The sequence below is a fragment of the Centruroides vittatus genome, unplaced genomic scaffold, assembly GCF_030686945.1.
Source record: "Centruroides vittatus isolate TY-2023 unplaced genomic scaffold, ASM3068694v2 contig_301, whole genome shotgun sequence".
NCBI lineage: Eukaryota > Metazoa > Arthropoda > Arachnida > Scorpiones > Buthidae > Centruroides > Centruroides vittatus.
The window spans coordinates 533,587-550,887 of NW_027121927.1; the positions used below are offsets into that span (position 1 = coordinate 533,587).

The 17,301-nt window shown below is 33.3% G+C and overlaps 2 protein-coding genes across 2 annotated transcripts in view; one reads left to right on the top strand and one right to left on the bottom strand.

Annotated features, from left to right (window-relative positions):
- LOC136972729 (voltage-dependent calcium channel subunit alpha-2/delta-3-like) overlaps nucleotides 1-17,301 on the top strand; it is a 154,067-nt gene that overhangs the window by 36,123 nt on the left and 100,643 nt on the right. The window contains exon 2 of the mRNA XM_067267336.1: nucleotides 12,523-12,555. The gene's annotated coding sequence lies outside the window, so the exon portion shown is untranslated. The remainder of the gene's footprint in view (nucleotides 1-12,522; nucleotides 12,556-17,301) is intronic.
- LOC136972730 (uncharacterized) lies at nucleotides 8,114-9,291 on the bottom strand. Its single transcript, XM_067267338.1, has one exon. It carries the CDS (start codon nucleotides 9,237-9,239, stop codon nucleotides 8,463-8,465), a length of 777 nt encoding a protein of 258 aa, XP_067123439.1. The 5' UTR covers nucleotides 9,240-9,291; the 3' UTR covers nucleotides 8,114-8,462.

Genomic DNA, 17,301 nt, shown 5'->3' on the forward strand with positions numbered 1-17,301 from the left:
GTCTGATTGTGATGGGTTGTTAGTGATGTTAGTGAACAGGACCAACAGTTTGTGGTATGGTGAGTTGCCAGACAAAACTGTGATGTGGTGGAGGCTGGTAGCTTCTTCTTGCCAGTCCCTTGGATGTAAGCTTGGTCATGGTGTCAATCAAGCAATTATGTTTTATGTCAACAAGTAGGTTGAAATGTCTCAAAAAATCGACACCCAAGATGGGTTGAACAACATCAGTGGTGATAAAGGGCCAGCAAAAGGCTCAACAAACGTTTACATATATTGTGAGTAGTCTGGCTTCATATGTTGAAATTTGGGTGCTATTTGCTGCATAAAGAGTGAGTTTTCCTGGGTGGATGGGACAAGTTGCAAATTTTTTGGTATGACTGATACTCTTGCTACTGTGTCGATTAGAAAACGAAGTTGGGATGAAGGGTCAGCCATGAAGAGTCTATCGATTTGGCATTTGCTTTCTTTGGCCGCAGGGAGCTGCCTGACTAATTTTCTGACTGTTGGAATGAACAGGGTGGGGTGCATTTTTTGCATTTACCCTAAAGCATAAGCCACTTTCTTGTTTTTTGTAACAGCATTGTTCTTGAGATGGGTTTCATCCATGCGAATCTTGGGGAGTTGTATTTTGGGGAATGTTGGTAGTGTGATGCTCGTACCAGGGTAGAGAGTTCATTTACTTGCAATGTTAATTCTTATAGTTGTTTTTTGATTGGGTTGCTAATAGACTGGTTGACATGTGGTTTATGATGGTAAGTTTATGTATTTTGTATAGGGTTCTGTTGACTGGTTGGCATGTGGTTTATGATGGTAAGTTTATGTATTTTGTCAGCCATGGCGGCAAGTTTCATTTGAGGCTGCCAGAATAGCTTGAATGTTCCCTGGGAGTCTTTGGAGTCACAGTGATTTTGGTAGATCTTCACCGAAGTGTCTATTTGCAAGGTCACACATTTTAGTTAGTGTGACGGGCACTGGTCACCCAATTCGCGCCCTTGCAATAGTGTTTGCAGTTTAGATGTTTGGTTTTCTAAGTATATGTTGATTAGTCTTTTTTTTATAGTATTGTATTTGTCAGTTTTGTATGGTTTGGTTACGAGGTCGTTTATTAATTCTAAAATATCAAATTCTGTCTTTGAGATGACACAGTAGTATTTTGTTATATTGGCAGAGACGTTAGCGATGGGGAACTGGGCTTCGAGTTGTGCAAACTATAGATTAGGGTTATTCCTCCAAAATGGAAGTGGTTTGACTTCTACTTGGGAAATTTCCAGGACGCTGGTTGACTCCATGATATCAGTTGACGACATTTTTCCAAAAATAATGGTATAAAATTATTACTGACCTTCTTAAATACCGAAAATGGTTAGGTTCCTGTCTTCTGATTTTATACTTTGACAATGGGGAGGGATTGTTATCCTTGCAAGGCATGTGTTGTCTTTGTTCGGGTCACCAGTTTTGGTGTTTGGTCACCAATTGATAATGTTGCATTACTTGATTCAATGATGAAGAAAGAATGTCAGCATCGGTTTTTCGATATTTTTTATTTACAATATATGTAAAGTACTGTACATCGTTTGTTACACTTCAGTTTCAAACTGTAGGATCGAAAGTCCGTTATATTTGCATTGGTCACTATTGGGTAGTCTGTCCTCAGTAGTCACTGGTCAGAGAAAAGTGAGTAATTTGTTTTTTGACTCCTTTTTTGCTTGTGCCCTCTGTCAGCCTGAATTGGCACATTGCTGATGGGCACCACAATAATATAGGATAGCAGTTCTGTTTTCTACATATGACTTAATTAGTTTAATTAGATAAGGAGTACAATTTACAATTAACATTCACTAGCACCAAAATCCAGCAAAGTGTAGAAATTTTACTGTAAACTAATGTTTTCATCTGTATATAATGGATATCTATAGGTTTAATTCCATAGAATAGAACAGTAAAGAGAGGCCAGTTGAAATTTAATGGATTTTTGAATATTGCTCGGTACTAGGCATTGTCAAAGGTACTTTTAAAATCTAGGAAAATGACAGAAGTGGAAGTAGAATGACTTTGGCTACCTTCTAGCATTGAGAAAGTAGTAGGACTTTAGACAGAAGTTAAAATAATTTTAGGAGGGTTTTCTAGTAATTCATAAGATATTTGTAGGAGATGATGCTCATTCTGTGTATTCCTTGGGCTTTCTTTAAATCCATAGAGTACATAGCTTCATTTAACTTTTATAATAGATGGAAAAACACCAGATGATAGCTGATTCAAAGTATTGAATTTTTTTTTCAAGATTTCTTTCTGAAGGTTTGTATGTGAGGACACATTTTCCTGAGGAAAAATGTTATTTTCAGTAGAGTTATTGTTAATGTTAGATGTGAAGTTGTTGATGGTAACATAGTTATTTGGTATACTTCTTGCTAAAATTTTATAAGCTACTCTCCATGGGTTATCACTGTCAATATTGTTGTAGCACTTCTTCTAGGAATTGATTTTGGCTTGCACTAGCTGTTTTTGTGTCTTTAGGACAGTCTTATATTCTTCCTGGAGAACTAGTTTCAGGTCAAAGTTTTTCTGTCATTTAAATTGCCTTCTGAAACTGTTAATATGTTTTCTCATAGAAATAAGTTCTGATGTCCACTAGGGAACCATTTTAATACCAGTCAGTCTCAGCAGAATGGCTTCATCTGCTGTTTAAGAATGTTTATGCAATTGTAAAGTAGCAGTATCTTGACTTAGGAATTAATATGTATGTTAAAGTTAAAAGATGAGAGCTTATCGGAAAGGCAGTTTCTTAAGAAGTTACAGTTTGTCCTTTTTTAAATGTAGTCTGAGCTGTAGTTGAGATGCTTACCAGTAATAGTAGTATCAAAAGACAAAGCATTGTGATCAAAGTACATTTTTTCATTAACATGACTAGTTGTGAATTAGTACTTGAATTAGTGAAACCAATTTTCTCCTTGTGTAGAATTGGAAGATGGGCCAGATTCATAGTTAGTTATGCTAAACTGATATTTGTAAACAAATTTACAATATCTACTTCCTCTCTCACTTTCTAGTCTGTCATACCAAGTTATACTCTGAAGTTACAATCAGTACCTGTTATTTCCTTTTTACTATCTATGATGTAAAATTTGTCAAAAAGTTATTTTTGTATTAATAAATTGATGGTATCAATAATTGGAAAAGAGGAAATGTGGTATGCTAAGGAATGGAATATTTTGGAGTCAAATACAACCAACATTGTTGCATACCAGTTATTCATTGCAGAAGACACTGTTATTATATGAATATCTGAACAAACAATAACAAACACATGCCAAAGGGATTTTGTCATTTGCACAAAAGATTTTCCAAGGTTGGGAAAACCCACAATTTTATCATATAAAGTGTAGAAGTCTTGGAGGAGTAGCATATTTTATGATATAGTTTTAGCATGTTGCATATTTAGTTGGAGGACCTTAAGATTGGTGACAGTATTCATGAATGCTATAATCAATTGCTTATTAAGTTTTATTTTAATTCTGGAATATATGGGAAAGTTTAGATCATTTGCATGGTAATTTAATTGAATGTCGTCTTTTTTCATTTTTTTGCCTACCTAAGACAGTTAATGCATTTTATAGTTGTGTAATAATAATGTTTTTTTTGTCTTTATAACAATGTGTTTTATTTGCACTGTGAACACAGGCAAGTTTTAATGGCATACACTTTTTGGAAAAGTGACTAAATTTTCCACAACTGTAGTATTGGATTATTGATGTAACATTTCACACAGGACAAGATTTTATTCTTACATAGATTTCTTTTTTGCCTTAATTATATGGTATCTGATATCTGGACTAACTCAAGCAACCAAATTTATTCAAACTTATTCTGTTTAACAAGTTGAGATAAAAGTTTGAATTTATCTTCTTGACTTAGTAGTAGTTTTTTCTATCATTTTGTGACAGAATATACTAGAGATGGACATATTTTGTTTCAGATTTGGAAATTAATTCCAATACTTTGTTCACATATGCTTCATTGGACACTTCTAAATAAAGTTCCATTATTTAGGAACACACAGCTTTTGATTGACACAGCAGCATTTGTACTGCATAAAATGTTCATTATTATGGATTTGGTTTAAACCCTTTAATGTAACAGCAGATGCCTTAAATTATCTTATGAGGTTAACTTTGCTAATTTTTTACTCAAATATAAAGGCTAAGCATAGAATTATTTTACTTACAAAGAAGTGAGAAAGTTTAGGTAAACTATCACCTGGCTTTCTTGCATTTGCTAGATATAATGCAAAGTTTAAACATTTAAGAAAAAAAGGAAAAGAAAAAATACAAGTCAAAACTTATACATATTGGTAACTAGCAGATACAATATTCAGATTTGTCAGAAAAGCATTTTTAACTGTAAAAATAGTAAAAAGAATATAAATGACACCAAATATAATTTATTTATTTTTGTTTGTTTTAACTTTACAATACATAATGCTTAATCTAATCATAAAAGTGAGAGATGGAAACAATTAAACTATGTTCTATAGAAACAGCTCTAATCAGGATGAAATGAAGTTGAATGTTTCTATTTTATAATCTTAAATAAAAGTTTACATGTATATGAATAAAATATATTTTGTTGATTCGAAAGATGTACTTTTTCTCATTTTTACTTATTTGAAATAGAGATGCATTTTAGAATCAATGCACAGTGGGTCAGAATACATATATAGATGACAAAAATTATTTTGCAAGTTGATTATCACACATTTTACTTATATGTGCTTCAGATGTATGAAAAAAGAAGACAAAATGCATAAAAACAAAAAATTTAATATTTAGTGGAAAATGAAAGTTTATTATAAGTAATCACAAGTAAGTAATTCTATCTCCATTATTATTTAATTAATATTAGTGAGTAATAATATACCAGAGTTATATAAATCTTAACCATCACACCATCTTGTTTATCTTCATTATGGTTGCTATTGTTGCTGTTGTAGTGTTTTTACTGCTATTAATTTTGCTTCTCGTCACTCCGCGCGATTAAAAACGAATGAGACGAACAGTAACAAAACTACGTTTATTTTCTGCTCGCGTAACAGTTACATGACTCGACGATGTGGCTAACAAAAGGCAACTGGCTGACCAAAAGGTCCCACAGGGTGAGTCCGGTCCCGTTCCAGGAAGTAATAACTCTTACCACCTGGGGTTCGTTACGACTGTTAAGATGTGGAGAGTGACGTTCCCCACAGAGTATCCCCCAGTGAGGGACGAGCGATAGAACTGATGTCGAACGAATCGCTTAACGTTACATTATGGTGACTAGTCTTTTAGGAAAATGAACATGACGGCCTGATCTCGTGGTAACAGTTTGATCTTTTTTGGAGGTCGTTTCCAGTTTTTTGTTATTCGCTGTTGCAGATGAAGATGGTGTCTGTGATGGTCTTGATTGGACGGGTTTTATACTAGATTTCTGAAGTGGTTCGTCCTGTAAGATATACGCTGGTTTTACTCTGTCAATTGAGACGGTGGATTTGCGACCTTGGATGTCAATTACTAGTGTTTTGTCGTGTTTTTCTAGCACTTTGTATGGGCCTGAGTAAGGTTGACGAAGAGGAGGTCGGTTTGCGTCGAATCTTAAGAAAATATGTGTACACTCTTTTAGTTCTGGATGAATGAAAATTTTCTCTGTGGAATGAGCGGAAGTTGCTAACGGTTTCAGATTGGCCATGTGGGTTTTTAGTTGGCTGACAAAAGATTCGCAAGAAATTCGTGGGGTGTCGGGGCTAATGATGTCAGCTGGTAATTTTAACGGGGTACCATATAACAGTTCAGCTACTGTTGCGCCTATATCGGCTTTAAGTGCTGAACGAATTCCCAGGAGGACTACCGGAAGGGCGTCGGTCCATTTGGAGGATTCGTGTGCCATTAGCGATGCCTTCAGGTGTCTATGTAATCGTTCTATTAAACCGTTTGATCGGGGATGGTATGCTGCCGAATGGATGCGATTGGTGCCGAGAAGTCTGGTCAGTTCTCGGAAGAGGTTCGATTCGAACTGACGTCCTTGATCGGTGGTGATCGTAGTAGGGCATCCGAATCTTGCGATCCAACCTGAGAAAAAGGCTCGGCATACCGTCTCAGCAGATATGTCGGCAATTGGGATGACCTCTGGCCATCTGGTAAAACGGTCGATCACTGTAAGGCAGTAGTGTTTCCCGTCAGCTGGCGGAAGTGGTCCTATCAGATCCATGTGAAGATGGGAAAATCTTGCTTCCGGAAGTGTAAACTTTCCTATCGGTGTCCAGGCGTGGCGGTGAATTTTCGATTTCTGGCAGGGGATGCAATGTCGTGCCCACTGACGGATGTCCTTCCGCATGCCCGGCCAAACATAACGGCTCGAAATTAGCTTAGTGGTTGCTGTTGCTCCTGGATGAGAAAGTCCATGTAGATGGTCGAAAATGGTTCGTCGGAGATTATGCGGCACGAAGGGGCGAGGTGTTCCGGATGATGTGTCACAGTATAGGTCGATTTCGTTAGGTGGAAAGGATTTCGGCTCTAATTTGAGCGACATAGGATCCTTTAACAATTGATGAAGTTCCGAATCTGTAGCTTGCGTTGTGGCTAGCTCTCGGAAGTCTACAGGAGAAGCAGAGGTGATCGAATCTATCTCGATGCGGGAGAGCGCGTCTGCTATCGTGTTAGCTGTGCCCGGAATATGACGTATATCCGTAGAGAATTGGGATATAAAATCGAGATGCCGCATTTGTCGTGGTGAACATTTATCTGGTTTTTGTTTGAAGGCATATATGAGCGGTTTTTGATCCGTGTAGATCGTGAATTCACGGCCTTCTAGCATGTGGCGAAATCGTTTTATTGATGTGTATATTGCCAATAGTTCTCTGTCGTAAGCTGACCAGTTGCGTTGATTTGGTGCCAGTTTCGCTGAGATAAAGGCGATGGGTTCCCATTTCCTGTTGTATTGCATCAGTGCTCCTCCAACCGCTACGTCTGACGCATCTACCCATATGCATAGTTTAGCTCCGGGTAGTGGATGGTGGAGAAGTGTGGCTTTGGACAGTGCTTCCTTAGCTGATACGAAGGATTGTTCTGCCGCTTCTGACCATTGCAGAGATCGTGATTCTGCTTTCCGAGTGAGTGACGTACGTTTCCCGTTCTTTTTTCCTTCTAGTAGCTGCACTAGCGGGGCGAGGGTGTGCGCCGCTCGAGGGATGCATCTCCTGTAGAAATTTATTACGCCTAAGAATCGTCTAAGTTGAGTGAGAGACGAAGGTTTGGGAAATTCTCGGATGGCTCTGACTCTATCAGGGAGTGGTTCCAGACCCTTTCCCGAGACCTTGAATCCGAGAAATTCGATTAATGGTACGCCGAAGGTGCATTTCGACGGATTTATGGTTAACCCATATTCTTGGAGGCGTTGGAATAAGTCGCGAAGATGCGAGATGTGTTCTTCCTGGGAGCGTGACGCTATTAATATGTCATCGACGAAAGCATATGCAAAGGGGAGTCCTCTGGTTACTTCGTCGATGAACCGTTGAAATGTTGCGGATGCGTTGCACAATCCGAATTGCATCCTGGTACTCTCGAAGAGACCAAACGGTGTCGTTATAGCTGTTTTGTGCACGTGCGGTGGGTAGATGGGTATTTGATGATAGGCCTTGATTAAGTCTATGTGAGAGAAGATTTGTGTTCCGTGCAGTTCCGATGTGAAATCTGCGATGTTTGGAACGCTGTATCTGTCCTTTATGGTTTGTGCGTTTAGAGCACGATAATCTCCCACGGGTCGCCAATCTGAACTGTTTTTCTTGGTGACCATGTGGAGTGGTGATGCGTAATTGCTTTTTGATGTTCGCATATGGCCGAGAGCTATCATCTTATCGAATTCGGCCTTAGCGATTTTAAGCCTATCGGGTGCTAGGCGACGTGGTTTCGCAGTTACGGGCTGACCAACAGTTTCTATGTGATGTACAACGTTGTGTTTTACGGGTTGGTTAGGACGTGGAGGTCTGGTGATCTCAGGAAATTCTTCCAATATCTTATGATATATGGAGTCGTTGGTCGTTATCTTGATAGAGTGGATGGAGGTTTCTAATAATTTGCCTGGAGAGTTTACCTTTGTCTGAACGTCTGTGAGACATTTTCGTCTAAGATTCGGTACCAAATGGAAGTGATACAAGAAATCTGCGCCTATTATTGCTGTTGACACGTTGCCAATAAGGAATTTCCAACGAAAAATTTTCTTTAACCCAAAATCGAGAGTGAGTGTTCGTTGGTCGTAGACATGAATTGCAGTTGTGTTTGCTGCCATCAAGGTCATTTGAGATGCGCGCTTCTTTTGTGACGAGGAGGCTGGAAATATTGATACGTCGGAACCTGTGTCGACGAGAAAGTTTACGTTCGTTCTCTTGTCTAGGATGAACAGGCGACGAGATTGCTCCGGCAAAGTGCATGTCGCCTCTACGCTTCGCCGCTCTCGTTTGTTGGAAAACTACACGGCGGAGTACATTTTTGTGCCTTTGCGCCAAAACGGTTGTGGTACCAGCAGTAGTTGTTGATACTGCGGTGAGTGGAATTGTTGCGATGTCCTGAACTACTGCGGGAGCGTCGAGAAAAATGGTCGCTGCGATCCCGACGTGCCTGCGTTAGTTTATCGATTCGCTTGTTAAGTTTATCTATTTCGACTAGTATTTTGTTGGTTAAGGTATCGGGCTTCTCAGGTTGCGACACTGAAGATATCGTTGCAGGGGTTACTTCCACCACGCGGTCCGCTACTTCCGCTGCTTTGTCTACGTCGAGTGGGGTAATGGCGGCTAGGATAGATTGGACGGAAGTCGGAAGATGTTGTATGAATAACTCTAGTATAACTGCGTCCGGGATTTGAAAATTTTCCGCCCGACGCTTTAGAACACGTAGTAGTTCGGAAGGTTTGCGGTCTCCTAGCTGTTCTCCGGCCAATAGTTTTCGTAACTCTTGTTGAGACGATTCGCCGGATCGTTTAATAAGTTCCACCTTTATGTGACCGTACGGGTCTGTACGGTCCGGAGAAATAATAATGTCTCTAACCGTTGATGCGACTTCCGGTGGTAAATGAGCCACTACGTAGTTGAACTTTGTGGCACTTTCCGTGATCGGCTTTGGAGATCCTAGAGCAAATGTGCTTTCGCACATGTGGAACCATAAGGCTGGGTCGGAAAAGTTGTACGGAGGGATTTTTACTGCTCCAATCTCGGCCATGATCTGACGATTGAAGTCGTGAACAAGGAAGAACGACGTACCTGATGAAGGTTCCAATGGGTGGATTCGGTAGTTTTCTTAGTTGAATTACGTTATTAGTCCGGGTTCGGGTCACCAATGTAGTGTTTTTACTGCTATTAATTTTGCTTCTCGTCACTCCGCGCGATTAAAAACGAATGAGACGAACAGTAACAAAACTACGTTTATTTTCTGCTCGCGTAACAGTTACATGACTCGACGATGTGGCTAACAAAAGGCAACTGGCTGACCAAAAGGTCCCACAGGGTGAGTCCGGTCCCGTTCCAGGAAGTAATAACTCTTACCACCTGGGGTTCGTTACGACTGTTAAGATGTGGAGAGTGACGTTCCCCACACTGTCATTGTTTTCATTGTGATAATTATGAAAGGATTTCATTGACCGATGAGGTCAGACACCCAGAAAAAACAACACATGCAAAGTAGAAGATAGAAAAAAAGAATTTATTTTGCATGATGTTAAAGTATAGGTACAAAGGGATTCCAGCTCTACGCATTGTCAATTGATTGTCACCCAAAATCTGGTATTTGATAGAATAATTACAAAAATTATCTCAATTAGTACAAAAAGAAACCAACAATAATAATTACAAAACTTTTTCCTTAACGCTAATTCTTAATATTAACTTATACCTAGAAGGAAATAGAAAGTAGGGGTCAAGAAGTAGCGAAGATGGCAGATAGGATAGGAAAGAATACCCGGGTAGTGCAAATGTCGTTCGGTTACTGTGAGGAAGCTGTTTCGGTTACATGGAAGCTTAAACATAAATTTTTGCTTCTGTTTTCCTTTTCCTTCATTCTTGAGGGTTTTTGTATATTTGATTCCAATAGTTAGTCACACCTTCAGACTCATTAAGCTAAAACACTAACTGATTCTAGCACACTAACTTCAGCTTGGAGATTTTAAGGTTCCTACTCATAATTCTGACTTCACCCATCTACTTGGGCATTGGACACTGTAACGTCTCTCCTTTCAACGTCTTCTTTTTTTGAGCACCAGCTCAAAAAGTGACCTTCCTTCATTTCATATGTCCTCAGGTAACCTCGTATACATTATGTTGATAAATTCTAGGAAGTGGCCCTCACCTCCAAGAAAGAAGAATTAAGATGATTAGAAAGTTCTAGAAGGAGGAAAGAACAAAGAGCAGGGAAAATTGTCAGAAGGACAAAAGCATATATTATGGCATACAGCCACATCATTACCATTGTTAGTCTCAATGTCTCTGTATCATTGTTATCACATTTCCCCAAAAATAAGACCAGATCTTATATTAATTTTTGTTTCAAAAGATACATTAGGTCTTATTTTCAGGGAATGTCTCATCCAAAGGTGTTCGTGCTTGGGTATTTATAAATATTTAAAATAAATGATAATATAAATTATAATTAAATATTAATGTCAATAATAATATTTATTTATATTTAATTATATATTAATGTTATTATTTTGTAATTTAATACATTCCTCATGGGTTGCAACAGGCATGTTAAATATGATCATCTGGCTGGTGATATTTTACTGGGGTTTATTTTAGGGGTAGGGCTTATATTATGAGCACCCTGAAAAATCATGCTAGGACTTATTTTCTAGTTAGATCTTATTTTTTGGGAAATATGGTATCACTGTATTTCCCAAAAAATAAGACACATTTTCCAAGGAAGATTACTAACAACTCTCTATTTGCCTCAGATATCATGGGATTTGAAGAAATTAGCAAATGGTTTAAAATGTCCCAAATATTTGCCTGCATAGAAAATTTTTTTGCATCTCCTTCCTCTTTTGATGTGTTTATTTAGGGTTTCTTCCAGTAACATTACTGTAAGTAAAATAAAAGACTTAATGGTCTCAATTCTATGCATTAAAATTTTGTGGTTCACAGGCATATAATACCAGGAATATAAATTAGTATATAATATACCTGTCTCAGTTGTAAATTGCTTAAATCAGTTCTTATTGCTGTATTTTTAACAATTAGTCAACAATTTGTGTAGTTTGATTATATTTATACTTTTTTGCCAATCTGAAACTGTGTCGCTATACTTTTTGTTGCTTAAACACTATGAAGTGTAATTAATCAACCACTAGGCAATCTTTCATCCTTTAATTTTTATTCAGTTGAAACACATTGTTTACACGTTTTGGGCTCTATGTCGCCCCTCTTCAGCCAACTAAATTTTTTAAAAATATACACAATTATTACATGACATTAAATTGACAAAAACAGTACAGATAATTTACAAACATACCTCCAAATATCTATTTTTTGGAATGAATATAATTGATGTTTACAGAGTAGGTGTATAAACTGGTACAGATTATTATTCTTAGCTTCCAAACAAACAAGCTAAGTACAATAATCTGTACTGGCTTATATACCTACTTTGCAAAATATGTTTAAACATCAGTTATAGTTGGTTCCAAAAGATAGATACTTGGAGGTATGTTTATAAATTATTTGTATTGTTGTTATCAATTTAATGTCATGTAATAATTGTGTATATTTTTTAAAAATTAGGCTGAAGAGGGGCAACATAGAGCCCAAAACATGTAAACAATGCATATCAACTGAATAGAAAATAAAAGGATGAAAGAATGGCCTAGTGGTCGATTAATTACACTTCATAGTGTTTAAGCAACAACAACAAAAAAAAAACACATTTATACTATTAATTATGTTTTATTTAAATAATAATCTGATAATAATTTGTTTTTTGTTTGAATACTTAAATTTCTGAAATACTCAATTCTGTTATGGATGGCTTTCACTCTTTTATTAAACTACTGGAGGAATAAAAACTTTGAAAGCAGTTTTCATTTGAATAATAAATGACTAATTAATGACTGTTTGAAATAATTTACATGATAATAAAGCAAATATGTTTATGGTAGCATGAGAACATTATTTTATTGATAGCAATATATTCATTGCTATCAACAAAAATAAGAAATTATATTCCGTGCATAAATTACAAATATTTATAAAGATAGATTTGCTAGATGGGTTGATTTAGTCTTCATTCATGAAATATTCAGACAGAATCATTATGTATTTTAATTTTATATTTTTTTTAGAATTAGAATTGCATTGATTATTAAATAATATAATATGTAAGAGAAAATTTTAAAAATGATTAATTGGATAATCTGATTTTATACTTTTCATATAAAATTATTTGAAGCTGTTCCATAATACTCATTATTATTAATTATGTTGACTAACTTCTACTTCATTGTTTAATGCATAAGCCCTGTAGGTCTGCTACTGGCATTGTTGTCCAGGTAAAGTGACTTCTGAATAATTCATGATTTTACAGGGATCTCCATTAGAATTTATTGATTTGAATATTAAAACATATGTTTAAATTGAATAATACAAATATTAATTATTTTTGTTTTTTTAAGTTATTATATAATTGAATTTTCTAGTACATTTTTGTTATAATTTATGATTCATTTTAAATTTAAAATAATATAATAGTTAATATATTAACCTCTTTTGAAATGGAAAATTTTAAACAGGGAGATATAATAGTAAACTTTTTAAAACTAAGTATATAATAGAATTTATTTTTCATATAAGGTCTTGTTATGATTTTAATAATATATTAGAAGTATATTTTAAACTGGAATTACTTTGTCACACTTGAATAACAAAATGTAACTTTTGAATATATTTAAAAAGATTGTTCAGTATAATATATTTGAATGATAATTAAATGACCTATAAATATTTAATTTCATTCAGAATACTAAGCAATCCTTAAAACTTTATTTTTTTATGGTAGATCATTTATAGCAATATTTTTATTATATTGATTACTTCATATATTTTAATTTTTCTAATGAAGTGATTATAATTTTACATTTGAGGTTATCATTGTATTATAATTTTGTTAAACATATACATTTATGTATACATTAACATATTAATGTAGACTCAATAAGCATATTGATTATTAAATTTCATATAAAAAATGTAACTTATGCTATATAATTTGTTTATAATTTAGTATTACAACTCAAAATGAATTTAAGATTCAATGATTTAATATTAAAATAAAACTGATTGGTTATATTTGTTAATGTAAAATACATTTCCATGTGAATATTTAATGTATTTATTTCTAATATTTTTTTATTTGGTAACTTATTTTCTTCAGTTTTAAATACCTATCAAAACAGTTTGTGAAAATGTATTAAAAAAATGGATAAATATCATCCATTCTACCACCTAAAAAATGGTATTTTTTGTGAAATGTTTGAAAGTATTTTCAACTTAAAGAAGCAAGAAATTCTGAAACTGAAGTAAATTTATTTTGAATCATTCGTATGTAACAACAGAATATAACTTTTATTTTATTCTTCATCCTGTCATATATTTTTTAGTATTTGCTTTATTTTAAATTTTTCATATCTTTCAAAAACTTATATAGTATTTTGAAATGAATTCTAAATATTTCAGTGTTTAAAATGTATGACTAAAAGAAAGTTATGTTTTATTTCAGTTATAAAAATAAATAAATAATTTCAAGAATTTATCAAAGATCAGTTTTTATATAATTTTGATATCTTATAAACGAATTTATAGATTTAAAAAATTATTATAAATGTAATAAAACACTAACTTACAGTTATCAAAACATGATTTTTAAAGTTATATTGTATATTAATCACTTAAAATTGAAGACAAAGTTTGTCAAAGCAGTCAACTTCTTATTCACTTCCATGTTCCAGAATATATTACCATGACAACCTGGTCTTTCCTTCTAAGTTACTTGGTCACCAAAAATTTAAAAATTCCCTTAAAACATGAAAGTGATTCAATTTTCAATTTTAAATGATTAATATGAAAATTATAATTGATGTAAATTTTACAAAATAATCTTGTATAATTTACAGTTATAAAATAATTAGAATTTTGATTAGTTAAATCTGTTAGCAATTGCTAGAATTTATCACTACAATTGATTTATTAAATATAGAATTATTATATATTATTAATTAATAATTTAATATAATGTTATTTCTTTACTCTTTGAAGAAAGATTATACTTTATTATGATGTTTCAGCAATCAAAAAGACTTACACTATTATATGTTTGTTACATGAAACTTTAAGTACAGTAATATTTTTATATTTATGTGCTTCTAACAACAAACTATATATAGATAAGTTCTATACATGATGAGACACAAAAGTGCTAGATACACTTAAAAACTAGTACTAACTAATATATGTACAGTACATATATGTAAAGAATAAAGGTACACAATTAGACAAAGAAAAGAAACCGATAGGAATAAGATGTATACAGCTAATCTTTGTAGACAGTATCTCCATTTACTTTCAACAATACAGGAGCTTCCCTACTTACAAACATTCAACTACAAACTTTTAAACTTATGAACAATTTGACCATATATCAATATATAAAATTTAAAATTTATATGGATTACAAAATTCTGTAGCCAGTCATAGGGTGGCATTGAAGTTAGTCTTTAGCTACTAATAAATAATAAATTTTTAATAAATAAATAGTGTGGATTTATTTTTATTGCATACTATTGTCTTTTTTGTTTTTGTGCAAACTCCAATTTTCCATCACTGCTTGAGGTGGCATTGAAGTTGGTAACATTGATGTAATGGTATTTTACACTATTGTTTGCAATTTTTAAAAATTTTTATAAACTTTTAAGATTAGTGCTTCAAAACATAGCAGTAAATTTAACAGAGGAGATGAATGCAAGAAGTGTGGTCCTATTACTATGGAAACTAAACTTGACATTGTAAAAGTAAGTGTGTTACGTAGAAAAACACCATGTTTGAAACACTATTAAGGAGTAGTGAGCAGGTAAATGAGAGTAATGTATTCTATTACGTACATTGAAGAATCAAACACTAACAATACATAGTTATTCTTTGTACAAATGTATTTTCTAGGTTAGTTTTCGACATAACATTTTGACTTACAACAAAACCTATGGAACCTAACCTGTTCACAAATAGGGGAGCACCGGTATATACATATTTTGTATCTTTATTTTTGTATTCTTCCTGTTGAAATTAATGTGTTATTGATAAGATTATAGTATTATCAATGGAAAAGTTTCTGTTTTGCAATGCACTACAAAATAAAACTCATATGGTATATATGTAATTTTTAGATCTAACAAAGTAATTATAAATGCCGAATTTTCAACTTTATATGTAAATTTTGCATAATTGTAGGTAGAATTAAATTTTTTATGTATAAAATTACTTTAAATGAGTTTAAAGTAATTACGTAATTTCATGTGGATAACCCATAGGTTATTTATGATAATTTGAAAGGAGCAATGGGACAAGTTAGATATCAGTTTTAAATTCCAATCAAGAATTAAAGTTGATTCACACTATATTAATTTTTTCTAAGTTTAGTTTATTATTATTATTGGACAAAAGAAATTTGTGATAAAATAAATGAAATCTTATTTATTTATTTTTTACTTAATTTAGGTAACTGGGACAGTTCATAAACACCTACAATTAATTGACTAAATTAAGTATGCTTTTACACATTATACACATTAAAACAAATAGCAGCAGTGGCACTGTCCTTGGGATTTGCTGATCTAAGCTTATAACATATAAAGTTCTGTCAATTTGGTAAAATGGTGATAGTCTAAACAACATAATGAAGAAAGGTCAATATGAATTGAAGCTTACTTATTTCAACATAAAGATTACTAATAGAAAAATTAAATTCAGTAAAATTTAATATTATGTTTCATGAAGACAACAGCTTAATTTGTCTGTTGAAAACTAATTACAACCATTAATAAGTTTTTATTATTGTATAGTACAATTTAATTAGTTTTAATTTAGTATTTTATGTTTCTGTATACACAGTGCACTGAGTTATTTATAATATCAGTCTGTGAACTTTGTTTTGCTACAATAATTGATCAAATCAACACCAAAGTCATCTTTAGTTTCAATTTTATTAATCATGATTTTAAATTAAATTTAATAATTACTAAATAAAAATTAAGTACAATTTTAGTTTTAATTCAAAAATTATTGTATTAGTTAATGTTAATATAAGATAGTAGTCTAACCCAGTGGTTGCTGATAAATTTTTACAACTGGCTGGCTTCAGGGGTGCAGAGAGAGAGTGAGGGGAAGAAGGATAAATGGATGAATAATTTTCAGAAATTCCTTTTAAAGTATTTTTTCATGTACATGCTTATATGTTAAAAATGTTTTGGAATCATTTTTAAAATAAATTTTTGTAACAGAATAAAAAAAATCAATATTTTGTTTATTTGTTATATTCATATACAAATAAAATTTCACTTAAATTTCAGAAACAACTTCAAACTTTAATGAAAAATTATGAATAATTTTGTAAGTTCCAAACAGCAGTTTGGTTCAGTCAAAAGTCTTTTCCAATTTATGGCATATTCTAGTGTCTGGCTAATGTAGGGTTTATATTTAGCCACAATTTTACAAAAGGCATAGCATTCAAATCTTTTACTGTATTTACTCGCATAAAAGACAAGGTTTTTATTCATTTATCACAGCTTCAAATTCCTATGTCATCCTATACGTGCGAGCAAAAGATTCTTTGTGTTTTTGCAAATAATTTTTGTGAACCATGTATTTGCATATTTTTTACCAGATGCTTACTCTCTTGTATTTAAAAACATAAGTATTTTATCTGGGTCGTTTGAATTGTTCTTATATATTGTCAGTAGTAAAGATGAATCAAAATAGGAAATGCAAAGCTTTTAGATTCAATTTTAATTTGAAATTCCAAAATCCCATAGGTTCCCGATTATAAGTTTAATCTATTCCCACATGAAAACAGATGATTATTTGGAAATCAGAATTCAGAATACTCACAAGGTTTCCGATTGTCTGGCCTTACATGAACAAATTATGATGTCAATTTTACAAGATTTTTCTTTAAAGTTTAAAATGCCAGTAATTTTTGCAGGAAAATATGTGCATTTACATGCATTTGATATTTTACTTGTGATTAA

Bases quoted from the DNA above. Each gene is read 5' to 3' on its own strand.
- LOC136972730 (XM_067267338.1), bottom strand. From the start codon at position 9,239: ATGGCCGAGATTGGAGCAGTAAAAATCCCTCCGTACAACTTTTCCGAC.